This window comes from Lepisosteus platostomus, chromosome 19 (assembly GCF_059453375.1).
Source record: "Lepisosteus platostomus isolate fLepPlt1 chromosome 19, fLepPlt1.hap1, whole genome shotgun sequence".
Lineage (NCBI taxonomy): Eukaryota > Metazoa > Chordata > Actinopteri > Semionotiformes > Lepisosteidae > Lepisosteus > Lepisosteus platostomus.
The window spans coordinates 1,873,464-1,898,415 of record NC_142629.1 but is presented as its reverse complement, the minus strand read 5'-3'; the positions used below and the strand labels follow the sequence as shown (position 1 = coordinate 1,898,415).

The 24,952-nt window shown below is 48.8% G+C and overlaps 3 protein-coding genes and 1 long non-coding RNA gene across 7 annotated transcripts; 2 read left to right on the top strand and 2 right to left on the bottom strand.

Moving 5' to 3' along the window:
* Positions 1–682: 682 nt before the first annotated feature.
* Positions 683–3,863, bottom strand: snrnp25 (small nuclear ribonucleoprotein 25). Its single transcript, XM_088613358.1, has 7 exons — positions 3,724–3,863; positions 3,182–3,501; positions 2,827–2,917; positions 2,401–2,506; positions 2,060–2,134; positions 1,650–1,713; positions 683–936 (listed from the first exon to the last, which is right to left on the bottom strand). The coding sequence occupies exons 2-6, from the start codon at positions 3,404–3,406 to the stop codon at positions 1,656–1,658; spliced, it is 555 nt and encodes a 184-aa protein (XP_088469484.1). The 5' UTR covers positions 3,407–3,501; positions 3,724–3,863; the 3' UTR covers positions 683–936; positions 1,650–1,655.
* Positions 3,864–3,919: 56 nt separating this feature from the next.
* Positions 3,920–6,004, top strand: polr3k (polymerase (RNA) III (DNA directed) polypeptide K). Of its 2 annotated transcripts, none has more exons than XM_088613360.1 (3): positions 3,920–4,071; positions 5,069–5,156; positions 5,347–6,004. In XM_088613360.1, exons 1-3 carry the CDS (start codon positions 3,940–3,942, stop codon positions 5,472–5,474), a joined length of 348 nt encoding a protein of 115 aa, XP_088469486.1. In that variant the 5' UTR covers positions 3,920–3,939; the 3' UTR covers positions 5,475–6,004. The 2 variants fall into 2 exon arrangements, with proteins under 2 accessions (XP_088469486.1, XP_088469488.1); XM_088613362.1 differs by having other exon boundaries at positions 3,993–4,236.
* Positions 6,005–6,072: 68 nt separating this feature from the next.
* Positions 6,073–21,017, bottom strand: cdip1 (cell death-inducing p53 target 1). 3 transcript variants are annotated; one of them, XM_088613357.1, is made up of 6 exons: positions 20,871–21,017; positions 13,051–13,120; positions 12,266–12,375; positions 11,473–11,616; positions 10,859–11,132; positions 6,073–10,543 (listed from the first exon to the last, which is right to left on the bottom strand). In XM_088613357.1, the coding sequence occupies exons 3-6, from the start codon at positions 12,348–12,350 to the stop codon at positions 10,432–10,434; spliced, it is 615 nt and encodes a 204-aa protein (XP_088469483.1). In that variant the 5' UTR covers positions 12,351–12,375; positions 13,051–13,120; positions 20,871–21,017; the 3' UTR covers positions 6,073–10,431. The 3 variants fall into 3 exon arrangements, with proteins under 3 accessions (XP_088469483.1, XP_088469481.1, XP_088469482.1); XM_088613355.1 differs by lacking the exon at positions 20,871–21,017 and adding an exon at positions 15,426–16,897; XM_088613356.1 differs by lacking the exon at positions 20,871–21,017 and adding an exon at positions 15,167–15,416.
* LOC148644839 (uncharacterized) lies at positions 16,929–20,875 on the top strand. The gene is made up of 2 exons (XR_015928601.1): positions 16,929–17,803; positions 19,979–20,875. It is a non-coding gene; the product is annotated as an uncharacterized LOC148644839 (long non-coding RNA).
* Positions 21,018–24,952: the final 3,935 nt, after the last annotated feature.

The window sequence follows — 24,952 nt, the reverse complement described above, 5'->3', positions numbered from 1 at the left end:
GTCTCAAGTCCATTGTGAAATATAAACACGATCAAATGATTTTTATTTTTGCACTTCAGCAGCATATAAGCACACGAAAAGCTTAATTAAAGGTATTCCCCAATTCTCCACCCTTCCTACGTACTGTACATCTTCAACAGTGCTTGCTTTAATAGATAAAGATGTTTCCATTGCCCAAGAGTTTAATGTTCTCAAGTGTTAAATAACCTTTATACACAAAAGCTGAAGATCTCACCTCTCTTCAAGCCAAGCGAGAGAAGCTTGTCTGTGCAACCCGAAGCTCAGTGCAGCTCTGAGACTCCAGGAAATAGACACCTGCTCTTTGCCCAGTATAGAGAGGAGAAAAAACTGTTGCAAACACCATATTTAAAGTATGTGGTACAGTACAGTGTCCTTTAACACCTTCACTTATACTTTAAAACGAGGCATAAGATGACGTCTGATCAGTAAAAACAATGTTAGTATACACATCTTCGGCTGTTTAACAAACTGCTATATACATCTATGCCCTAGGAACCCCCAAATCCCACCAAACCCCTGTATATATGAAGGATGGGGAATTCAAAGAAGCATCTAATTTGTTTGCTGTAATGTTTACTGAACTGTAAAAACCACAGGGGACAAAGGGCCATCTCTTCTGCCCAAACCAGGGAACATCATTGAACAACACACACTCAACAAGTGGAGCATTGCAGTTTTTTAATGCGGATTTTTCACTAGACAATGTGATTTTTTTTTTACACAGAGAAATCAATATACAACCATCTACAAAATGAGAAAAAATACATTTTTTTATGAAATCTCTATAAAACAAACCTAATTACATAACAGTCATACAAAGCATTCTCAGTGTACAGAGGTGAACGCTGGAGTGAGCAGAGGTGTATAGCTCTTCAAGGGGAGTGAGATGATCCTCACAGCTCCGTCTCTGCACACCTAAATCAACAAAACGTCCAGAGAATGACACGCTGACATTCTGTTAACAACACTAGCTTACCTGAAACAAACTAGTACTTTAAAGACAGCAAGTCATGGAGTACAGGTTTATCTTAAGTGGACTGAACTCCCTTCGTTACATCACTGGGTGCAATGTGTTTAACATTCTGCGATACATAATCCACTAGCGTCACCGAGAATTCAAAACAATGTCGGGTTCTGATGTCGACGATGTAAAACTTCAAAAAGACTCGTAAATCAGGACACACAAACTGCCGGGGCTTGACCAGCACAGTGAGCGCACAGTCGCCATTATAAACTTTCACAGATCTGATAGACATTTCCTTACAACACTTCATTTTGCATCTTTCAGATTTCCAGAACACGGTTCTGTATCGGTCATTTTGACTGTGAAAAAGCCTTAGAAAATGAGTATATAAAGGCTGAATCAATTCCTCAAGCACAGTGAAGAGAACTAATTTGAATATGAAGACATATATTCAAATGCGGTCTACATTTGAACTTTTTTTTTTGGCTTGGTGTTATTTATAACCCGGGTACCAAACAGGTCAGACTTCAGGAAGCAAGGCACCAGTAGCACCTCAGAAATGCCTGTGCTGCATGCATCCCACAGGGCCGAACTGAGCGTAGAGGAAAAGGAACCCAACTCGGGCAGAACTTCTTAAGTAACTGGTAAATCTGTAAGACGCTACCTTGTTTTACTTTTTCCTCAGTTTCTTGCCAAAAGTCACTTCATCTCTGTTCCTTATGCCGTAACTGTGCAAAGAAAAGAGAGAGAGTTTTCAGGACAAAGCTCTGGGGTTCCACACAAAGAACTCTCTCTGAGCAAACCTGAAAGTGAGGTTATTCCACACAGTTTTACCTCTCAACAAAATAACACAATCTCCACCCCCACCTGCTGCTGTCTCCTTTAAAACCCAGTAGGAACAAAGCACCTGGGATGGTCTGGTTCGAATGAGCCCTAAACCGATCGGTTATCTGCACATCGCCACATTCTGCAATACATAATCCACTGTTGTGTCCCTCGCTTCACAGCTCACAGAGCACAGACACTCGCACTCATCAGCAATGCCAGGGAAGGGGAATGTTTGTTTTTACTTACTCCTTCAGCTTCATTTTGTCGTCTTCCAGCTTCTCCCCGTTGAAGATTAAGTGATAGGTTCTCCACACGTACCTCCTTGAAAAGGCAGAAATCGGAAAGGACGAGCGATGAAGTTTACCTGGCACAATTACGCACAGGATGTGAAAGAAAGATCAATGTTAAAATGACCCTACAGTGATGTCTGACTTCAAAGTAATTCACGCTTCAGCGTCTTATCCCAGAGTTTTTACAAAAAAAGCATGCAGGATCTCTAGTATTTGACCATGTTGTCAAAAGGAAAAATTCCCCCGACTCCAGTCTAGACTGTTTTATTGTATTTTTTCGACTGCAGGACACTCTACCAGCTGATGTGCTTCACCCCTCCTTCACGCTGCTGTTTCAGCTCCAGGTATCTGCGGATGGCTTTCTTCAGGTCCAGCACGGAGGCGTTCTGCACCACCACGATCGCTGCAAGAAAGCACCGCTGTCTGAAAAAGAACCTCTCCTCTCATTTTCAAGTTTTCTTACGATCTTTAACTACTTCAACCCAGAGGGTCTATGAACCTGTCCTACACGCCTGTACTGAGTAGCTTAAATCACTCCGGAGTCGCTTTCACATCTTGTGGTTCACTAGTGACTGTGAATTCAAACAGCTGACAGCCACTGGGCCTGACCAAGTCAGTGACCCATCAACCCCACGGAGAACCATCTGGTTGCCTGATTTCCTGCGGATCATACAACAGGTTAAGAGGGGGGAAAAAGCCAAGAAACAAAAACTCGTGACTCACGCATGACCTCCCCGTCGGCCTTGCAGACCCGCACAGTCATAGCCTGGCCATACTCCAGAGCCACCTGAGAGCTCACCTCCTCCAGAGTGACCTGGAGTGACAGAAAGCCAGGCAGGAGGGTTCAGCTGTGGAACGCTCAGTCCCGAGTCCCAGAGGGTCGTGGGTTTGAAGGGTTTCAAAGTCATATTGGGTTATTCCCCCACCCCACCCCAGCTTCACAGCTTTCACACTTTTTCTATGCTGCACCCACACGTGCCCTCCAGTTTCATGTCAGACAGGGATTGCTGCCAAATCTGTCTTGCTGGGTTACACAGCTTATCCAGGATCCAGAAGCCGACGAGGCAGATAAACCAACCTGTATCGGCAGGTCGCAGAGCAGGGGGTCCTGCACTATCTGAGCCAGACCTTCCTCGAAGATGTCCAGGAACTCCGCGTGGGGCAGGGCTTCCTCATCTTCCTCTTCTTCCTCCTCCTCCTCGACTTTTTTGTCCTCCGTCTCAAGCTCTCCGGTCTGGTCCTCCTCCTTCACCGCCGCTCCTGCACCGAGACCCGGGGAACCTGTCTCCACCGCCTCGGCCATCAGCACTCGGGGGGGTGAACACACAGCGGGGCCGAGTAGACCTTAAAACAGGCCCTCCATTCAAACCCACACCGGCGGACTTCAATGAACAGACTCTGTGTGCAACATGACAAGGGGTCATCACTCATCACGGCCAGACGAGAAGAATTTTAAATCAATGCTTAATGGTTGCACTGAACACAACTCGGTCTATCATGAATCAACTAGATCAATTCTGTCAATTATAGTCACGTCAAGTCCAGTTATTGCAGAGTATTCATCACACCTCCAAAGAAAAGCCGCCACCTTTATAAAATGAGACGCTAAATAGCACTCACCACTGCTTCTACTCCGCTGTCTTCCAAAACGGACGCTTAAACAATTCTCGGGTCCGTTCATTTTCACTTCCCCAGAGAAACTAGGCGACTCTTGGACCTAGGACACTGATACTCACAAATATGGAATATAACAAAAAGTAACCTAATACATTTATACATTACCTAATATATTTCTGATTTGATAGTGGTTTAAACTGTTAACAGTTTCGACCACAAATGCGACTCGTTTGCAGGCGCTGTGGGAACTGTCTGAGTCAGGAATTGTTTCCTAGCGGACACTTAAAACTGCGTGACACGGGAGAGTTTGCGGCGTGCACTTTGAGGAATTCGCGAAAAACTCGTCTTGAGGTTCGAAGACGTTTTTTTTCAACAAATGCAGTTGTTTTTCTTCTGAGATAGGAGATGTTGCTGTTCTGTCCGACTTGTGGAAATGTGTTGATTGTGGAAGAAGGGCAGAAGTGTTACAGGTTTGCGTGTAACACCTGTCCCTATATACACAACATAACTAGGAAGGTAAGAGGGTCGACAAGGCTCTTGTTACATTGCGTAGGGTCGCTATCATCGTGCCTGAGTCGTATACTTTAGTATTTTAAGTCGTTTGTTATATTTTAATAATTGCGTTTGCTCATTGAGTATAAATGCGTCACAAGCAAACATATTAAGCGGTCCAAATTATGATGCAGCTTTTTGCTAACATTGTGTATCATTTTGTTAAGAGCCGCGTACAGCGTCTTTCTTGTTTTTCAGATGGGATTCATTTCTCTTACATTTTTTCCCCACTATCTCGAGTCAAGCGCAGTAGTTGGGCTGTTCGTATTTGTTTTGTACCCCCCCGGTGGCTGAATCTTCCTGCTGCTCCTCCTTCACGAGGGCAGCCGAATCCTGCGTGAAAGTAAAATCGTTTAATGAGTTTGTGGAAACCTGGTTTAACCCCCGCCCACCCTGGCTGAGGGCTACCCTCCCGGCCATGGGGCGAGGAGACTGAGACCCCATGCCCGGTGAAAAGGTGACCAAGGTGTAGTTGCACAAGCAAAGATGGGGATGGAGGAGTAGGGATGCGAAGCGAGCGAGGGAGACAACAGAGTGGCGTGGGGTATATATGGGAATCTGAGAATTAATGGCAGGATTAGTTGCGTGTGGAGTTTAATTAGTTTAATTTAATGGCGCTATGCGTGCGCCTCCGAGAGTATTCTCATGGGCGAATGTCACCTGAAAAAAAAAAAGACCATCGGGACCCCTATAATCTGGGCGAAAGGTCTAGAAGGTCTGCAGGGCGGGTGGTGCTCTGCGTGTAAGACACCCGTCTTGCTCGTCTTCCTGACGCAGCGTGTTCTCGATGCTGTAGGTCACCAACAGAAAGTACCCCAAACTGAAGGAGGTTGATGACGTTCTGGGCGGCGCTGCAGCCTGGGAGAATGTGGATTCCACTCCAGGTAATGTCACTCGAGAAAGGGGAAAACAAATCCCCGTTTTTCGTTATTCGTTGTCTAGTGCAAATGTGCCGTGGGCCAAAGATGGGAAAACTCCGCATTTTTCCCGAGGTGTCCAGTGGTGCGAGTCAGGAAGTCCGGTGCCAATCCTACACCATTTTGTCATCTGCTACCTCTGGTGTCTTCTTTCCAGAGACCTGCCCGAAGTGCGAGCACCCCCGAGCCTACTTTATGCAGATCCAGACCCGTTCGGCAGATGAGCCCATGACCACCTTCTACAAGTGTTGCAACCAGCAGTGTGGGCACCGCTGGAGAGACTGAACCCTGCAGGGACCGGCCCTCGCCTCGCTGTCTGATCCCCCCCTGCGTGTTAAACCTCTTAGAACAGGCATGCTGGCCATCCCCCCCCCAGGTTAGCGGCCATCGGAAATTCTCATGTGTACTCCAAGTGAAGGAGCCATGCTAAGTTTTTGAACAAATAATTAACGGTCCTGTGGCATCTAAAGAATCACTTCGTTGAAGTGATTCAGGGTCCCCAGCGGAGATATAGCAAAAACACCGTAGGGCTGCAATTGAAACATGACACTTGTCTGTCTTGAATATTCCCAGGGAATTTCTTGGTGTTGGATGCTGAAAGGGCTCTGAGGAATGAGCAGAAAGCCTGTTCTGTGCCAGACAGACCTGTTGTGGAGTAGCTCTGGTTGTAGTCGTATTTAGCTATTTAATACGTGTATATATTTGAACAAAGTTCACAGCACTGAAGAGATTACCGGGTGAAATATGAGAGGAAATGTGAAGCTGTCATTCTTTTACAGGTCTTGAAGTGAGCAGAATAAAACTGTGTCGAGTGATCCTGTGTTCAAAACCGCTGGTCATTCAGAACCAACATATTCTTAGAAAGCTAAAGGAAAGAGGCTGGTTCTCGCTTTGCTTTTTGTTTTTATTGTTAAAAGAATAATTTAGTATCCAGTGCAGTAGTAGTGGAGCAGCTCGCATGGCTCATCTTACGCAGCAGTGTAATTTACATGGCAACACAGATAGAAACAGAGAATACCGGTGACTGGATTGAAGGTGATCTCATTGTCTTTTCCTAAAAAAATACTTGTGCACTTCAACCCACCTTTAACATCACAGCCTTTCCACAGCACTGCAAGCCACTTCACATTGCGTACAGAGAGGGCTGGAGCGTACAATGTCAAAGGAGGCCAGCCTGCTTTTGCAAAATATCCATAAGAAGCTCGAACATGCACTGCCATGGGACATTTACGATATATCATCAATTCATTTTTACTAGCTGCAGCCGATAGGCTTTTTCAGACTTTGAAACATGCTAGGTAGTTAATAGCATAGTTTAAAAAATAGAAATATACTGGAAATAAACATACCTAAAAAATGTAATTAGAATGGAATAATTAAGGTCTGAATGGCCGACAGAAGCAACAATGTATTTTTCATTGAGTGCTTACTGGCAGGTGGCTCCACGGACAAACCACAAATCTTTTTCTTTACCACATTCAAAAGGTTTTGCACCCTGCAGTGTTCCTGCTTGATATCATTGGGCATTTGTGAAGAGGCTTGATCCTTGACACTTGGTCGAAGTTGCCTAATCCTGCACATTGGTGGCGGTGGAGGGGAGTCCCCATTACCTGTAAAGCGCTTTATAAGTGTAAGCAATTATTATTTTATACCAGGAAGCAGAGTTTCATCAAAACAGCTACTTTGTGAGTGTAGTGAAAACATTAAGAACAAATGTGAAATGCTACATATGAATTTCACCCAGACATAAGCAAGAACTTAACGCATTTCATACCATGACTTGTGGCAGTCAGACAGAACCAATAAAGTTATTCCTTAACAGAGTTGGTGCTTGGAATTATCTTATTGGTCTAAATGTCATCTAATTTTATGGCGAAGAAACTACTGAAAACCCTCTTTATTCAACACACTGCATAGGACTGGAGTGAAGAACACGTTTCCTATCTCGCGCCTGTGAAGAACATGCATCTGTGCTAGTCTGCAGTGATGCAAGTGGACCCGGTGACAGCTATGTGACACAGCATTGTGCAAGAAAGATTCTGTTAGCGGAATGGATCAGAGGCTCCAGAACAGCCGCTTACAGTACACTAGGTGGACACAGAGGTAAGAGCAGCTGGCGGGTCGTGCTGGTGTATCGCTGTCATCATATCCAGAAACAACAATGCTGGAGCACAGGGCTAAAGCAGCTTTCTTCTAAAACAACTCAAGGATCACAGTCCTAGAAACCTAGTCTTTGTCCTGGAAAGCATGTCAGAAAAGCACTACAGAATCTCTCTTTCAGTGATAGCAGGGCTAAAATAGCTCACACTTTTACTGCACTTTCCCAGTGGCAGCATGTAAATTCATCACCAGTGAGTGAAAACAAGCACACTGGGACTACAACACACACATGAATTCCAGAGATGGTCTGTGAGGAAAGGAGAAAGGAGGAAAAAAAGGTGATGCAAACAGCACAGAAAGTGAATAACCCTTAACTACCGGCAGAGAGAATTCAGCCTGCAACTTAATGAATTAAAGGGAATAATACTGATTGAGCTTCTGAGTGCCAGTTTGGTGTCAAGGTAGCATTCAGTAATGCTGCTTGAGTAAAAGGCTTTCTGATTAATACATTGGGTACAGATGACAGGCAGGAGACGTTCTCCATCTGAACTTGAGTGGGGTTTCCCCGATGTATGCCTGCAAGTGCAGTTCCTATTCGGGCCGTGACACTCAACTCGTCTAAAAGATCAACTTGTCTATTTCAGGTAAAAGTAATTCTTCTGAAAACAACAACATTTGAAATACAGTATAACTGTACATCTACAGTCTGATTCAAATCCAGGCATCATGGATCACAGATTACAAAGCTAAACCAACTACAACGGACCAGGGCACTGACCCTTTTGTACAAAAATGACATAAATGCACACTTAAAAGCAATGCGATAGGATGCTTCACTCATCTCTTCCTTATCAACTGATTATAAATTGAAAGCGTTATCAGACAGGATGTCAAACCCCCTTCTGTCGGTATAGCAATGAGCAGAAGCAGAGAGAAGCTGACGGCAACCGAAATTTCATTGCAACACGGGCCAGGCATGTGACCGAGGAATAACTGGCGTAGGATTATAATTACGTCATGCACTGGTGCAAGAAAGCAAAGCAGCTCTTATGCTAATTACTTGTCACAGCAGAAAAGCTCTTTGCTGACTCGCTGTTTGCTCTCTGCTGAGTCATTTCTATGAAAGGTATCTACAGCAGCTGCCTCATTAACGCCAAATAAATGTAAATTAAATTAATGCTTTGGGTAAACAGCAGTTGACAAATATTGTGCCAGATTAATGTGCATTCACAGAACTGAGAGAAATATGCAGCTAACACAAGCTAATCGGGGAAGAAATTGAAAATAAGCTACTGCAGATAATGTTGTAAGCCTTTTAACCATTTAAAACTAATTATAATGTAAATAACGTTAACACTGAAAACTTACCACCAATCATTTTAGTGACTTTAAAAAAATAAATAAAACGACTGCCTTTTCCACAGGGCAGATCAGTTTTAAAAATAAGTGCTAGTTTTAAACAAACTGTTACACGCATTTATCTTACGATCCAGATCATTTTTGCTCCTGTATCTTTTTTGAAAAGATGAAAAACAAAACCAGACCCCCTCTACTACCCCATCACCACATAAAGAAGAATTGTGGGTGTCCCTGATTAAACACGTTTACACAGAACCAAGATACATCTGAACAGGTGCATCATTAAAACCCCAAATTCCCAAGGACCAGGAACTGAACACAAACTACTGCAAACCCACCTCATACAACTCCTGTAATGACGGATCTGCATGGTCCTTCCACTAGTGCAATCATTTTCGATTGATACTTGTGTAAATATTGTGAGTGTTAGAAAAACATAAGATGAATGGCAAAATACAGTTTCATTTATACTTTTCTGCTCCCATACCGATGATCTCTGTGTCTCTGTTGAAGGACACAATACTACTTACTTGACTAAATCAATGGCAACAACGCACCATTAAGCTATAGATACTGCTTCCATAAACAGCACCGTACACTGCCCCTTGTCTACTGGGCCTGCTCCTCTATTAACAAGAGACTCTGAACTACAGTCAAGCTGCAGAACAGATAACTAACAAGCATATCACAAACCTCACCCTCTGAATTTCTCACAACGTTACGGGAAACTGCTCTAAACTCTTCCTTGTACTTTCCTCATTAGTTTCCATCTACATTGTAATCAACAGCCTAGTGCGGGTTCACTGCACAGGCCCTTTTGCAGAGGACGAAGACCTCTACGCCTTTTAATGCCCTTACCGAAATAAAAACAATCACGGTTAAAGTGCTAACGCAAGAATCAGACTCTTTTCCCGGAAACGCTGACTTGTCACATTGTGCAAATGTATTCTGTCTTTCTCCTGCTGCGACCGGGGAGGCTGCACGCAGTACGTCTGCAACTGTGCAGCTCCGCTTGTATCAGCAGCTACTGCTACCTGCTGACATTCAGTGCTACAGTAACAGACATCTCATTGAAATCACCTAAAACGCTTCATTTTAGCTACTTTAAGCGAGCCACATGGCTGTTTATCACCCAGAAGGTGGCTCTGGAGTTCAAAGGAACCCTCAGCTGAACCTGCAATGTTAACATTCAGACAAACTGTTATCCTTCTACTTCCAACAGCATACTACCTTAAGAGAAAAAGTCCCAATATGGTACTCTCTGTGGCTGCTATAATTAGTGTAAGAAAAAAAAGAAGCTCTTTTTCACTCGAGTTCACAATTTTAAAATCTCTTATAACCATTTTGTTTTAAAAAATTGTGATTTAGAAATCTTCCCGTTAATCTTCCAGTCCACAATAAAGATGTTTAATAGCACCACACTAATTTAGTCAAAGTGCCCTTCTGCTGACTGTGGCATGTTCAGAGGTAATCTACCACCTGAAAGCCCATCACAAAGATCACCAATAGTATAAAAAACCTCCACCACCCATTTTCTTCAGGGCCTTTTTTTCAGACGTGTGACTCTTCCAGTGAATTGCCCAGTCAATTAAGATCTTAATTTCTGCACATATGCATATATATATGTATATACATAGAAATGCATACATGCATATTAAATGCAGTACAGCTACCTAAAAAAACATCGCAGGGACTGTGAATGACTGAACATAAAGGACTGTAACTACCACAGACAAGATCTGACATTCCACTAGGGGGAGCTGTGACCACAGACGTAGCCCTGTTAGCACATGCGCTTGTATGTGTAGATGTAGCCCTTGCAGTAGGGGCAGGTGTGCGTCACGTCCTTGAGGTTGTCCATCAAGCAAGGGATCAGACAGCAGCCCATGTTGCAGCTGGGGAAAGGAAGACAAGGCAGAGGACAGTGAGGGGAATTCTTCCACGAACTGAACAGCTTCACAGCTCAATTGAGGATTTAGGGCACAACTGGTTCAACCCTGCACTCATCACACACTACTGTAGCACTACACACTACCAGCCACCCGCATGCAGCAGACTGAAGATCGTGGACTCTGTTCTGCCTTCACTGGGTTCACGTGGCCTTGCAGGGAAAGAAGACACTGGCAGGAGCCAGGGAGAGAATCGAGGAGCCCTACTCCTTTGATACTTTGATGTTTAAGTGGACTGAGCGGGGTGGGGGGGTCTCTTACCCCAGGAAGCAGCAGAAGAGGCAGAAGAGCATGTTCATGAGGCCGATGTCGTAGGAGACCCTGGTGACGATGGGCTGCTGGCAGTGCGGGCACACGGTCTGCACGGACACCTCCTGGAACATCTCCCCCTGCAGCACGGTCACGGTGGTGGCAGCGCCCGGCGGCACGATCACGGTGGCCGTGTGGCCCCCTGGGGCGGGGTAGTGCCCCGGGCTCGGCGGGTACTGTCCCGGGATGGGCTGGGGGAACTGCCCTGGGGGCGGGTAGAACCCAGCTGCAGGGGGAAACGGGAGGAGAACCTGCAGTTTAGTAGCTTCCCATACTAGCCCCTATACAGCCTACCAGCTGCTTCCCAAGCCTGTCGCCCCAGCGAGGAGTTCAAGAGGCCGGCGCGCCCCCCAGATTGCTGTAGTTAGGGTTTTGGACACCCCGAGTATGGAAGCCCACGGCTGGAGTAGATCACTTTACTTTACTTTAGATTTCTTTGCCCGTCGTGCCAAAGCCATCGCCGGCGGCTCAGACGCAGTTCCGCAGATAACGACCCTTCTTCACTGGACTGAAACCCCCCGGCTTAATCCTGCCGCCTGCCACCGACCGGGGGGGGGGAGACGCACCTTGGGGGGGCTGGGGCATCGCCCCGGCTCCGGGAACGTGGGGGGGAGGGAAGCCAGGCTGAGACACGGCCTCGTAGGGCGGGGGGGCGTCTTCCGGTGGAACGGGGGGTCCCTGCACAGGAGCCGCCATCTCGGGAACAGGCCCTGAGCGCGAGAGGAATACAGCATGAGCCAGGCAGCGACGCCCCCCTGTGCGTGCACCCCGCCGCCTCGCAGCCCTGTCAGCCCAACTGCGGCTCCTGCGCCCTGGAGCTGCCCTCCGTCCCAGAGGGCCCGGACTGGCTCCTCAAGCAGCTGACCGTGCGGTAGGCAAGAGCAGCACGGCTCATTTCAGTACAGGCTCGAGCTCCTCCAGTCAGCACTGCCCGGCTGACCACCTGCAACCGAGAAACGGGCAAGACAGCGGCCTGAATCTTGCAAGAGACTGGATCGCACTGGACAGGCAGCTAGCCCACGAGCCCGGAGGGATTTTGGATTTCAGTTGCGCTGCTGTACAAAACTGCGACGATGCAAAATCCCCACTTGTCCCCCTGCCCCTGAGCAGTATGCATTTAAAAAAACAAAATGACTGATTGTTTTCCAGACACCAAGGTCTCTTTTAAGCTAGCAGAGTGATAAAACAGCCCCCAAATCCTCTTGAAATCAGTATGTACTATAGAAGAAAGGTTTCTTTTCACCAGTACAAAATTAACATACTTCAGTGGAGCAGTGATGTTTTTTAAAAGTAAATGGGTTTGGTTAATACTGCCCCCTTCTACATCACTGTTATCCCAGCATGACCCGGAAGTTGTACCTGGGACAGGTGGCGTGCCGTTCTTCTCTTCGATGGGGGGAGCACTGGGGCCCCCTGGGTAAGGAGGTGGGGGGTCACTGGACATCCTCACGCGTTGGCACAGCAAAGACCTGGAAAAAGACCCAAAACGCTGCTCTAGGTCTACCCTTTGCACAGGTATCAAGTCCTCGCGAGGCCAGTGGGGTCTACTGGCTGCTGGGATACTGTGTGGAGATGTTTCTCCACACTGTCAGGCCTGGAGCACACACAGCTCTCCGCGGAGGGTGGGAGGAGACTGTGAAGCCCCCTGCACTGTGGCAGTGACCCCCCCCTGCTCTTCTTCACTCCTGCCACAGCTGTCACCTGCAGCAGACTCGCAGGCAGAGACCGGACCCCTGCCCCCAGTGCTGACTGGGAAGCCCCTTTGTGATGTTTGAAGGCCAATGGGAAATAAGCAAAGAAACTACAAAACTTGGCAAGCCTGTCCTGATGTTTGTGGGGTTATTCATGTCTGAGAAACCAAATCTAGGCACGAAATAGTAGAGCACAAAATAAGGAAATCTCACTACTGCTTCATGAGGCCCTGAGCCCCAGCAGGATTACAAGAGCGCTGTGAAACTTGAACTCCGCACACAGCGATAATAGGAGGCCACTGTGCCAGCAGTACGAGGCGGATTCAGTTGATGCACACCGAGCCTCCACTGGGGACAGAGAAAAACACATTGTATTTTTCGATAACGTAAATCCGTAGCCTGTTTACATTTCCACCCAGGTACCCTGGAGAAGAAGAAGAAAGGGGAAATGACCTGCAGATAACGGGGAGGCCTTGGCAGTCCGACCTGCTTCACGGGCTCTCTCTCTCTCTGGTCCACCCTCCTGTCGGGAAAAGAACAAAACACAGAGCGTGGAATAGCGGGGGGAAAAAAAAGACATTCTCAGTTTCTGGACCTGGGAGAGCTGGAACAATAGCTGCGCTCGGAAGCAGGAAGCAGCGCCGGGTCATTCCACCCAACTGCATTTCAGCACCAGCTGCATTGAACTTATTCCTTTGCGCAGGACGAACCTGCACGGGCAGCGCTTCACAGACCAACAGAGACTGCCAGAGGCCTCTGATCTGGACGGATCCCACCGTGCCAGCAGTCTCCATGAAGGACATAAGACAAAGTACACTCTTCAGTGTGCTGCTGTATTAGTTTGCACTGATGTGAGTACCGTCAGCGACTATAAGAAGCCTCTCGAGAGCCTGTTTCCTTTGATCCTTATATGCTTTTACTTTGCCAGGCAAGTGAATTGAGAATAAATTATTTATTTTGAGAATTGAGAATAAAGTTTAGACCACAAGGCTTCTCCTGGAGCAGTCTGAGTGAACTACGGTGGACACTCAAAGCTAGTGAGGTTCTGTCACTCTGAACCCCAAGATCCTTCAGTCCGGAGTCCAGAGCCCGGACTGCAGCTCCAGGCGGCCAGCTGTCTGGCTCCTCACATCGCTTTGCATTTGCTCACAAAAGGTCATAGCAGCCAGAAGCCCTTCCCAGAAGCACCGGGATCGCACCCTGGACAGAACACACACACACACACACGCACGCACGCACAGGGACAATCAAGAGACACCCGGTAACTCATCCAGTTTGCATTCTGGAAGGTGGGAAGTCACCGCAGAACCCTGAGAAACCCCTACCAACACAGAGGGAACATGCAAACTCCACACCGACAGTGACTAAGCCCATTATCAAACCAAAACAATCAGCTTTAAAGATGAGTAAGTCTGTATCCTCTGCAGTGCATTCTACCAAGACACCTTACTGTAGGTGTCATCCAGAAGGGCCAACACACAGCGATGCGAGGTCTTGCCTACAGACTCCGGCTCTCTCGGATATCCCCCCTCAGAGCACGCCATGCTTTTCATGGCTGATCCTCGGCTCTAATCCTGCATTCCAGGCCAGCAGGCCGTTAGCAAGAGCCCTTCTCCGTCAAGGCCAGCAGGCACAAAGCCCAGAGCAGTGAGGACAAGTAGACGCATCTGCAAAACGTGCGAGTACACAAACTGGAATGAAGAAGACACAGACAGAAACATTACAGTGGAGTGGAAAGGACATGAATAAAAAACCGTGCAAGGGTTTTTATTTTTTTTTATATTTTTTTTGGGGGGGGGTATTAGGCATAAATCAAAAATTAGGATTTGTGTATGAATGGAAGATGAAGGATAATTTCAAATGAAAATCCCAATGTCCTCTACCTTCTCATAGACTACAGGTAGGCGTCAGAGACTTGAGCCAATTAACTGACTCAATTGATCACAACTCACATGCGTTCCAACAAATTGTTGATTTAAGGATGATGTGCTAATGTGAGGGTACTGTATGTGGTTATCCAGCACCAGGACTGGGTCCCACCGCCTCGAAAGGTAAACTATCCTGGTTTATATTGACCAATATCATCCACACGCCTTAATCTGACACGGCCCGCAGGGATTGTAGTTCTCAGCGCGGTTAACAATCCGTTAGGAACACCTCACCAAAAAACTACAACATCCACCAAGACGGGGCGCCGCAGTGGTGTGTGGGAAATCGAGTTCCCCGGGTTCGCCAGCAGTTGCCGAGCAACTGGAGCTGAGCTTAAACAAACTACAAGACCCAAGCGCCCGGCTAGAGAACAATATAGACGCCTCAAATGACAAGGGTTCGGAACCAGTATAACGTTTTTTATTCATTTCACACGCAACCCGTATTATTATACATGCGAGGTGGGAAAATAATCTATTTTGTCGTCCCTACATGTGTGGTATTTTTTTTTCTAAAAAGCATAACTCCGTATCCTTATAAGAAACGTTCACCACAACCTGAAAATGAAGGCGAAGAGCATCGTTCGAGCTTTTGCGCCGTCTTGTTATGATGCAATAAAGGGATTCAATCCTGGTCTTACCGTAAGTGCACAGCGCCCGTATTTCCATTATTATTTTTTTGGGTGCGTGAAAACTAAAATTCTTCAGAGCGCTGGACGAGACCTGGGAGGTTTCCAGGGCCGGTAAATTCGCCTGCCGCTACCTAACGGTCTTCCAAAAGCAGCCGGATTAAATGCTCATCGCCCAAGCACCAGCCTAAATCTGGCCAGTGGACGCACAGACACAACAGCCCTCCTCCCGTTCCCCAGCCCCGCTCTGCCAGGGGAGGGGGGTATTTACCTGCTCCGGCGGCTCTGCTGTGGAGACGGGCTCAGGTCCGGTCGGATTGCCCCTGTGCAGCCGAGCTGTAATCGCGCCCGAACCTGTGCGCAGCATTTGAGGATTTGACGTAACAGATCAACAATTGGAAAGCACGCAGGAGAGACGGGCGCCGTGCACAGCACGTACCCAGGGCACGCCGCCGCCGCCGCTAATTATTAATTATGATTGTTGTTTTTATTATTATTATTCTCTTTCTCTAGTGTTACTGGGTACAGCTGAACGAGTAAGCTTTCCAGTACACTTGTTGTACTTGAATCTTGTTGTTGTTGTTGTTGTTGTTGTTGTTGTTGTTGTTGTTATAACTGGTCTTCATTTGTGTTCTGTTTAAATCCTGTTTAAGTCATTACACTGTACACATCTGTGTCCCGAATACATTTAAAACCCATCGCAAGATTTAACTGGAGAATGTTGTATCCCTTTGCAAAAAAGGCACCACAGAAGTCCAAACATCCCAAACTGGAAGAGACACTCTCCTCCAGCTTATTTTAATGTTTTCATTTTAAATAAAAAAGTCGTCTCTCCAGCATCGGTAACTGATAGGACACACAGTCCTTTAGCCTGTCTCAACAGCCCGTCTTTCATGTCCAGGAAGAAAAGGACAAGTGACATCGTCACCGCCGGCTCTCAGAGGCCGCTGGGGCGCCATGGCAACGGGCAGTTTCCCTGGGGGGGGCACGTTAGCGAGTGGGTGAGTCCCTGGGTTGTGGGTTCGAGCCCCTGCGGCCCCTTCGTGTCCTTGAGTTCACAACTCCCCACCCCGCTGGCTGGACGGGAACGAGCAGGGCTGCTGTGGACTAGCGTCCCATCAAGTTCTGGCTTTTCATTCTGTCAGCAGGAAGTCTGCAGGAGGACTGAGCCGCCGAATTCTGCACCCCAGTTTCTCAAGTGCATCCCAGGCCAAAGTCTGTGTCACGGGAGCTGTGTGGCCAACTCGGTGGCCAAAGGCGGGCACTGGTGTCCCGTTGCTCTGCCTGTCCTGCGGTCCCAGGAGTCCGGGGGCACCGGGCCCAGCTGCGCGACCAGCTGGCGGCTGGCGGCAGCACGTGGGCGTGAGAGGCCACAGGGGTCAGCGGCCCCAGCGCCAGCTCCCAGGCCAGGGCCCAGTCTCGCCACGGCCAGCCTGAGCGGGCAGGGCCCAGGCATGGGGCCGCTGACAGGAAGTGGCCGAGCCCTTGTCGTCCTGTGGCCTGGGCACGTTAAAGACAACCCAGCCCTCCCCCCTCAGAGAGAGCCCGGATCCCCAGCTTCCTGTGGGGCAGAGCTGACTTTGTTTGGGGTGTCTGTGTGCCTTCCGCTCCCCAAACAACAACGACAACAATAATAATAATCTGGGGGAGAACAGAACTCCCAGTGTAACATAACAGAGGAAATAAACAGGTGAGATGAAGGGAAACAAAGGGCAGGTTTATACAGGATGAAGGTGAAGAAGTGAAACAAGTCTCTTTAAAAAGGTGACGGTGTATTATTTCTTCTTCTATTATTATTATTATTATTATTATTATTATTATTATTATTTGCACTGACAGTACGTGCGGACTGCGGGGGAATTAACGAACAGGCTAGCATAGGCTGTAGCCTAGGGCCCCCGGATTGGCCGGGTTATTTTTTTAAACGGATCTGTGGCCCCCCATTGGTCCATAAAGACGTTGAATCATGCGTGAACCAATGACTGGTTCGATGCAACGGGTTCGCAGTTCAAATGTATTTCGGCGGATTCGTCGTTGATCAATCTGGTGCACGTTTACGGTAGCCAGCCTCACAATGTGCGATAGAAAATATGACAGCGGGCCGCAAAGACTTAAAGCAGGGCGGTTGAAAGAGCCGTGTGAGCAGGCTCTACTGAAAAAGATCCCCAGAGCGACTGGTTATTTCACGTTTGCTGAGCCGAACCCCGATCCTGGGTTGGCGGCTAACGGTGCAGCCAGGGCCACAGCAAGCGCGGTTGAAAAGTCACAGTAGCTGCAGCTACAGTAGCTCTGGCCTGGGCGCACACTGGGCTCATGAGGACGAGCAGCTCCCGCGACGGAGCCAGAGGCAGAGCCGTCCGAAACGCCACCGCCGTCCGCCGCCATGTCCGAGCCGCCGCCGTGCTGGTGCACCTGCAGCTCCCGCTGCCTACAGCTCGGCCCCAGCGTGCTGGGGTGAACCAGGTGGACAGCGGCGGGCATGCCGGGCTCAGTTGGGCCCGGAATCGCGTCAAAACCGAGACGCGGATGTTGCAGCATCGGAAAGACCACATCAACACCGAGAGGTATTTCTCTAAAACCCTCTTCAGAAGAAAACTCTGAAACGGCGAGTATGTGCCGAGAGGATGGCTGCTGTATCCCCTTCGAAAGGTACAGTGTTTTGTACGCAGTGCCGGCTGGAGCGGCCGAACCCGTCACTGAATTATTATAGTATTTTCTCTCGCTTTTTTTCTGGTAACGAGATGTGGGGGGTACACAACGTGTAGCCTAGGAGCCTCTGATCACATCCGCCACTGCGTGCAGTACATTTACAACGCAGAACGAATACAAAAGCCGTTTTATTAAGCAGCCAAAATAATTCTCGGGTGCAGATGCGACTGGTCTAGTGAACTCTTGTTGGCCACTAGGGGGCTCCGAGGTATATGGGCCCTGTCGGAGCCTGTAGGTCAGTTTTTTTTTAAAAGAAAAGAGAGAAATGCTCGTGTAGTATTGCTATGTAATTCAATCAATGTGACTAAATCCGGGATCGGCGGTCCCACACGGAAGCTCTCGTCGCGGGATCAGAAGCCCTTTGGGGAAAAGCTCCTGTACCGGCTCTGCCTAATGAAAGCCGTCTGCCTGCGTGACGCGCCGAGCCCCAGTGTCTGCATTCTTGTGAATTAATCTGGGAAGGGCGGCCGCAGCCCCGTTGTTTTCAATGAAAACACTCGCCGTGACTTCCCTGTTCCGCGGGCGGCTCTGAGTCACGGCACGGGGCTGAGGAGGGCTGGGCTCCCACTTCTGCAAAACTTCCTCGCCTTGCGCCGTCAGCGCTCAGGTCCGCGGTGACCCCACTTCCCCTGCCCTGCTCCGGGGGGGGGAGGCTGTCGGTCTGCTCAGGACAGCAGGAAAGCTGCCAGCGGGTCAGCTCGGAGGGGCGCCTCACCAGACGGGGACCCCCCTGCTGTAGCTGCGGCGGCCGGCCCGGGGAGCCCCGGCTCCGACGGCCGCTGAGCGCCTTGGCTCACTCCGATTTGCACAAGCTTCTGCACGTCCCGCCCTGCTCCCCTCCCTAAGTGAACTCCCCAAGATGAAACTGAGGAAAAGCAGGCAGGGCAACGTAAAAGGCTGCGCAGGGCACAGAATAAAAGAAGGAATGACTATTAGGAATGTTCTACCAGCAGGAATGGGAACACGGGCGGGAATGGGTACTGCCTTTCTCCTTCCTTTGCAGAAACCAGGGGTCAGGGCCGAACGCTCTTCATGGGGGGGGGACTAGAGAGAACACCCCTGTTTTTCGTGAGCGCAACCGTGAAAGAAAAAGCCAGCAAAAAGGCTACCAACAGGTTCCCCTGCCACCTTCGCAAAGTTTCCACGTGGAGGATCTTCACCGGGACCGAGCTGGGCTCGGAGGAGGAGGAGGAGGAGGAGGAGGAGGAACACGCTGGCGCTGCTGTGCCGATCAGGCTGCCCCTCCGGGCCCCTTTCAGCATCTCCCTTCCCGAGGGGCTTACCGCCCGTAGCGGAGCCCAGAATGGAGGCATTGATGGACGAGTCCTCAACTCCTTTTCTAAAGAACGGAAAAGGGAGAGGGGGAAACCCCCCCCCCTCCCCCCCAGCTGGCCCTCGCAGCCCGGCCCTGTGGGGAGAGCGTTGCTGTTGACGAGCCCCGACCGCCGGGGCCGCGGCCTGTTCTCACAGAGCAGGGGTGACGTAGCGGGAACAGGCAGCTGGGCTCCCTCGCTCCCGCTCAAGCGCAGACAGGCCCGGGCTGCGGGGGGGGGGGGGTGGCCAGCGCGTCAGTGTGTGTCTGTCCCCGCCTGGAGGGGAGCATGAATGAAATTGAATCTGCTCGGGGGATGACATCACCTTCCTGTCTGACACATCCTGTCCCCGTGCCATCCAGCCAGACGGAGCCATGGGATAAGACCGCGGCCCCGCGTCACTGACGCATCGAGTCACTGCTCACGACAGGGGGGGTGCGCTGGGAGAGAGGGGGGGTGGGCACACAGTTGTGTAATGCTGGGATAGCTGGTAGCAAACTGGACAACTAACCTTCATCAGTCAAGCACTCGGCACAGTTGAGCACCCCTGCGCTCTCACCCTGAGCTGCCAAACACACGGCAGCCCTGTGCTCTGTAGGGCACCCAACGTAGCTCTCCAGCTGATCTTTAGAAATGTTTACAGCAGTAGGTGATCTAATCTGCGTTGCCAGTGGCTGACACATCAGAGTAGAATCTCTGAGTCTTCCTGGATCTAACGCCCACAAAGAGCAGCGGGACACGTAAGGACACTCGGATCCCACTTCATTCCTAACACCCTGCCCTGCTTCTCTCCCGCAAACAGGCTGGTGGAGGGCCACTGCAGCAGGCAGGAGAAACACCCTCAGCTACCCAGGCACCAGGGGAGCCTGTCGGATCAAGCACAGCTAAGAGGACTTTTCCAATAAATTCAAATGGTTCAGATATTTTTGTTGTTCTTTTTTTTTTCTTTTCACGGCACCAATCTTGCACACGTTATGAGAAGTTCAAACTCACAAGAAGGTACGTGCATGACAAAACAAAATATCTAACAAATGAGCGACATATCGTTCTCTCTTGTTGCTAATGTCATTTCTACAGGCCTGTGCCAGAGCAAACGGAGCTGGATTACAATGAGCACTGCACCCTGGGAGAGAGAGGGGGCAGGCCGTGTCCCTCCTGCTTGACTTCCTCCTGTTTGCACGGGAATGTCCTGCTGTGACAGAGCTGCCAACATCAGCAGACCCCTGGACACCATGGCGACGACAGGACCCCCCCCGCATCTGAAACACTGCTCACTCACACAGGGAGCACAGACACAGTCAGACATGTGAGCCTCACAGTCATGTGAGCTCTGTTCCCGCTGTCTTTCAAGAGCAGGAAGCATGAAGCATTTTGTCTGAAGAGCGAGTAAGGCATTCTCCAAAGAGTGCATCACAGTTTTGAAGTATTCTCTTCAGTTTTAAGCGTAAGAAACAATGTGGGTTAGAGTGACTGGCTAACACGAGTCTGCTGTCTGCTATCGGACACAAACCGTCGCTGTTCAAAAAGACGAACCGAGGCACGGTCAGAGCAGAAAGCACCAGTGAGAGCCCAGAAGACGCAGACATCACCACACAGGATTTGAGTATGAGCAGTGCATGCAAGACCTAGTGGAACGCAGAGTGACTGGAGAGAGTCTGTAAGGAGTGAATTGCTAGAGGAAATAAAGTGTTTACCTGGCGTGCCTGGGTTGTGTGCTTTCTTGGCAGCTGTGCAGGGGGCACTGTGCCAAGATGGCACAGGGTTGGTATCCAAGACCCGCCCTGAGAACACAGAAACAAACAAGGCGAGGGGACGTGAGGTGAGGGGCTGTAGTTGGAGCACCTTCCGGAAATCAAAAGCCTTCCTGTGCCCGGAGAGATCTCGTGGAGACTAGGACACTGAAGAGAAAACAAAGGAGAGGGAGTGGAGGGCGAGGAGGAGTCTCAGGCAGTGAGGGAGAAGGACCAGGTAGCCTTAAGACACCCCAAGTCAGCATGTAGATTCCTAGTCTCCACCTGTGGTCAGGATTGCTGCTCTCGTAAGCTCATTGGAAAGCAGCCGCAGTGCCAGCCTGTGTGCACACTGACCCAGGGCCCGGCGGCACATCTGTGGTAGTACCGGACCGGTTCACTGTACATGATGTTCAAGGCTTCACTGCTGCTTTATTAACGAGTAACTCGGGAGGCGTTTTTCCTCTCCTGGGGACTGGAAGACTCACAGCTTGCTTTTTATAGGGCAAACTGCACCCCCCAGCTCCTGTACTCGGACCTGAGTACAGTCTGCTACCCCTCTGGTACCGGACCAAGTACCTCTCAGCCATCAGGCCCGGTTCTGCTTCCCTGCCCAGACTGCACTGTGCAATAATGACAGAGTCACGCAAGCCTGACGCAGGCGAAGGAATGGGGATGTTGGAGAGCCCTGGGCTTTTAGTTATATGATGATCTGTCTCGCACAGTCAGTGTATCATGGTTCCACTATGATTAAAGCCTTGAGTTCAGACTCTGGGGTTGGGTTTCATCCCTCGCTGCAGGTAGTTTAAGAGCAGGCAGCTCATGCGTTTTTTACAGGACAGCCTTTACAATGGGAAAGCCTCCAAATCAGCATGTTGGAGTTGGGCTTCAAGTCAAATACTGGTAAAAACACTGAATACATCTCAAAAAGCAAGCTTTCTATTTTCTTTAAAGTACTTTCTTTACTCCAGTATTTATTGCGTAGAGCAGGCCTAAGGACCCCTATCCCAACCAAATGATCCAGACAGGCCAAGTGGCCACAATCTGAAACCTTGAAGTTATGTTGAGAGAGAACCTTTGCTTACAGTATATTTATGATAGCTAACATGGGAGGATAATATCGGTCCTGTAAGTCAGTATATGGTTGGCACAGCATTGGGCCGTGCGAAAATGATTCACCAATTCAAAACTACCTCAGGCGCCATAATGCTCTGCAGGCCTGGGCCTAGTTCAGTGACCTTTCTGCCTCCTCATAAACTGGAAAGAGACAGTTGAAGGCCCAGAGACTTGCCTCAGCCCAGATTACGCCTGCCTGCACCACATTAAATACCCCCTAAGCCAGTGACCTCTCAGGTAAGAAATCTGCAGTCTCATCCCAGGCTTCGTAAACATTCAGTGGGGGTAAGCTCCAAAACACACCTCCGGAGGCAGAGTCCAGACCTTAATGTGCGAGTTGATGTCAAAGCAGTTCTGCTAGTTGAAACATTAACCAGGGCAGCTGAAACAAGTCTCTGACGACCTGCGTCTGGGGGCCAGCCCTAAGAGAGAAGTCAGGGCCCACAGAAAGAAGAGAAAGAGCAGCTCGCATTCACAAGCACAAAGCATTTTTTTTTTTTTAAAAGGTGCAGTGAGGAAGTGACTATTTTGCAATTGTAAAAACATTAAAAAAAAACACCCCCACCGCAGGAGACTCAAAAGACCTTGCAGTCTTTCTGCTAGTGTGGCATAGCAACTGCTTTTCTTTTAAAAAATAAAGACAAAAATCAGTTAAAAATTTGAGCCTTGCGAACCGCCGAAGAACACCGGAAATTCCCCAACTCGACACAAACCAAATAGTTGGAAATAAGGTTAAGGGCTACCTGAAGCAGACAGGACCCCATCCAAGACCAGCTCAGACACCCCCTGTGAGGAATTAAAGCGGAGGCCAGCAGGCATTACCAGCTACAGGCGCGAGGTAAAAACGAAGCCCCCCCCCCCACCACCACCACCACGCGCACACACAAAAGGAAGAACAGGCGTGTGCGTGAGGGCAGGGGTGTCCGAGCCCAGGGGTCGTGAAAGTGCCGCCGTGTGCAGGAGAGTTTTGCTGCAGCCCAGGCCCGAGCTCAGCGCTGCACCACTGGGGAGCTGCGTCAGCATGTGAAGGCTGCAAAAGAACAGGTACAGGTTTGTCCCCTGCGGAAAGGATGCAGTTATTCACGCGTGAAGAAGACTCCGCGGCTGATGCATCTCTTTTCTTTTCCTTTCAGCATGGAATAAACCCCGTTTATCTGTGGGTGCCACAGTGTTCCGTCTCCAGTTCATCCTGCAGTCGGGCTTCACAGGACAGGTATGTTGCAAGAGTAATAGTTTCCAAAGTACAGAGCATTGTGGCAGTAATTCTGTATTGTATTGTAGTTCTAATATAGTAGTAACACTGGTCTACAACGTGCTGCAGCGTAGTTCTAGTTCATTATATTGGACTGTATAGTTAGAATTCAGCAGCGGTTCTCAACCAAATCCACAAAGAACAAATTGAGAAGCGTGGTAAGGGGGTTCTGGGATTTGCGAATCGGCGGCTGACGAGACGAGACCTTCAGCGACCAAGACGCGAAGCAGCAGCTCACAGTGCCTCACTACGAGCGGTGTCTTCGGGGGGGGTTGTAAGGCGGGAAGCGAGACAGAGAAGTTTAAAGAGAAGTCACAAGACAAAAAAAAGTAAAATAGGTTGGAAAAATAGCATAGTACATTAACGCTCCCATAAAAATAACCCTAGTTTAACTGGTTTATACACCACAGGAGGCTAAAACAAGGCCCTGTGTACAGAACTCTGAAGCTGAATGGAGAAGGCTTGGGATTAGGACATACAATATTTATTTAGAAACACAAAAAAATGATAAGTTATCAGGTAGTCCACAAATATTGTGGGAACAGTATCAATACAGTCATAGTGGGAGAAACAAAATACATACATAATAACCATGTAGGAACAGGCAATCCTAAGACATTCCAATAAGAAAGAAAAGGTGTAAAAACAAAATGTAAAAGAATTAAATGATGGGTTACTGATAATATCTCGCTCAGTGAAACTGCCTGCTCTACCCTTTTAGAAAAAACTTCAAATCGACATTGAACACAAATATTAATGTTTTCGGCTTTTTTTGTTTTTCAAAGAAACAGACAGTCGAACATGAAAAGAAAACCGAATTAGCAAGGATGAAGACTTCCCTGAATTTGCATATTTTTCATAAATATCTCCCCTTCCCAATCAAAATAATTCAAAACCGAAGGATCTGAACCCTAAGTGAAAATAATCCGACCAGCCTCGGTTTTTAAAAACAGTATTAAACCCCTTATTTTTGTTTCCTACTTTCCTTCAAAGACGTAAGCCATGTACTATTAATTGGTAGATGTTTTTTTTTTTTTATAAGAGTTGTTTTCTACAAAAAAAGATGGTACACATTGGAACACTTCATGCAGTGGCACCTCTGTTTACAAAACATTTCTAATAGTAGTCAGGTTTTGTTTCGCTTAATCTTGACCCCTCCCTCCCCAGAACAAAAAAAAAACACAGCCCTCCCCCAAATAAAAATAACAACAAGCCTAAATGAGGATTTAAAAATACCTAAATCTGCAGATCTTTGCAGAAATAATATATATAGAGATTTTTTAGTCTGCTGTCATTCGGTGTCCAAATGCATGGCCTCTCCCTGCCCCGCCCCTCAGCAAAGCGAACAGGCCTCCTGTTGTCCCGGAGACGGCGAGAGCCAGCCGTTCCCTCTCTTGTGACATCAACCGTCATGTGATATCCTGAGGCAGGACGCTCCCTGATAGGTTGCAAAAAGTCAGGTGACAGGGGAGGTGAGTGACGGCCCTTGATCTGAAAGCAGGTCTCCACGGCCACTTCTGTCCAGCGGTGCAAGGACACCAGATCCATGGGAAAGACGCGTTCCCGTTACCTTGCAAGGTGCCGGCAGACCCCCTGCCTTCCGAAATGTCTTCGATTGAACTCTTCCGCCCGGAATCCACCATTTTCAGAAAGTAAAAAGACTCGCGGGTCTGTGCGC

Bases quoted from the DNA above. Each gene is read 5' to 3' on its own strand.
- snrnp25 (XM_088613358.1), bottom strand. From the start codon at position 3,406: ATGGCCGAGGCGGTGGAGACAGGTTCCCCGGGTCTCGGTGCAGGAGCG. The intron at 2,918-3,181 runs GTTGGTTTATCT...CTGTCACTCCAG, and splicing joins TCTGCGACCTGCCGATACAG to GTCACTCTGGAGGAGGTGAG. The intron at 1,714-2,059 runs GTAAGTAAAAAC...TTCTTTGCACAG, and splicing joins GACAAAATGAAGCTGAAGGA to TTACGGCATAAGGAACAGAG.
- cdip1 (XM_088613357.1), bottom strand. From the start codon at position 12,350: ATGTCCAGTGACCCCCCACCTCCTTACCCAGGGGGCCCCAGTGCTCCC. The intron at 11,133-11,472 runs GTGCGTCTCCCC...TTCCCCCTGCAG, and splicing joins GATGCCCCAGCCCCCCCAAG to CTGGGTTCTACCCGCCCCCA. The intron at 10,544-10,858 runs GTAAGAGACCCC...TCCTTTCCCCAG, and splicing joins CTCTTCTGCTGCTTCCTGGG to CTGCAACATGGGCTGCTGTC.
- polr3k (XM_088613360.1), top strand. From the start codon at position 3,940: ATGCGACTCGTTTGCAGGCGCTGTGGGAACTGTCTGAGTCAGGAATTG. The intron at 4,072-5,068 runs GTTCGAAGACGT...TCGATGCTGTAG, and splicing joins CGCGAAAAACTCGTCTTGAG to GTCACCAACAGAAAGTACCC. The intron at 5,157-5,346 runs GTAATGTCACTC...TCTTCTTTCCAG, and splicing joins GAATGTGGATTCCACTCCAG to AGACCTGCCCGAAGTGCGAG.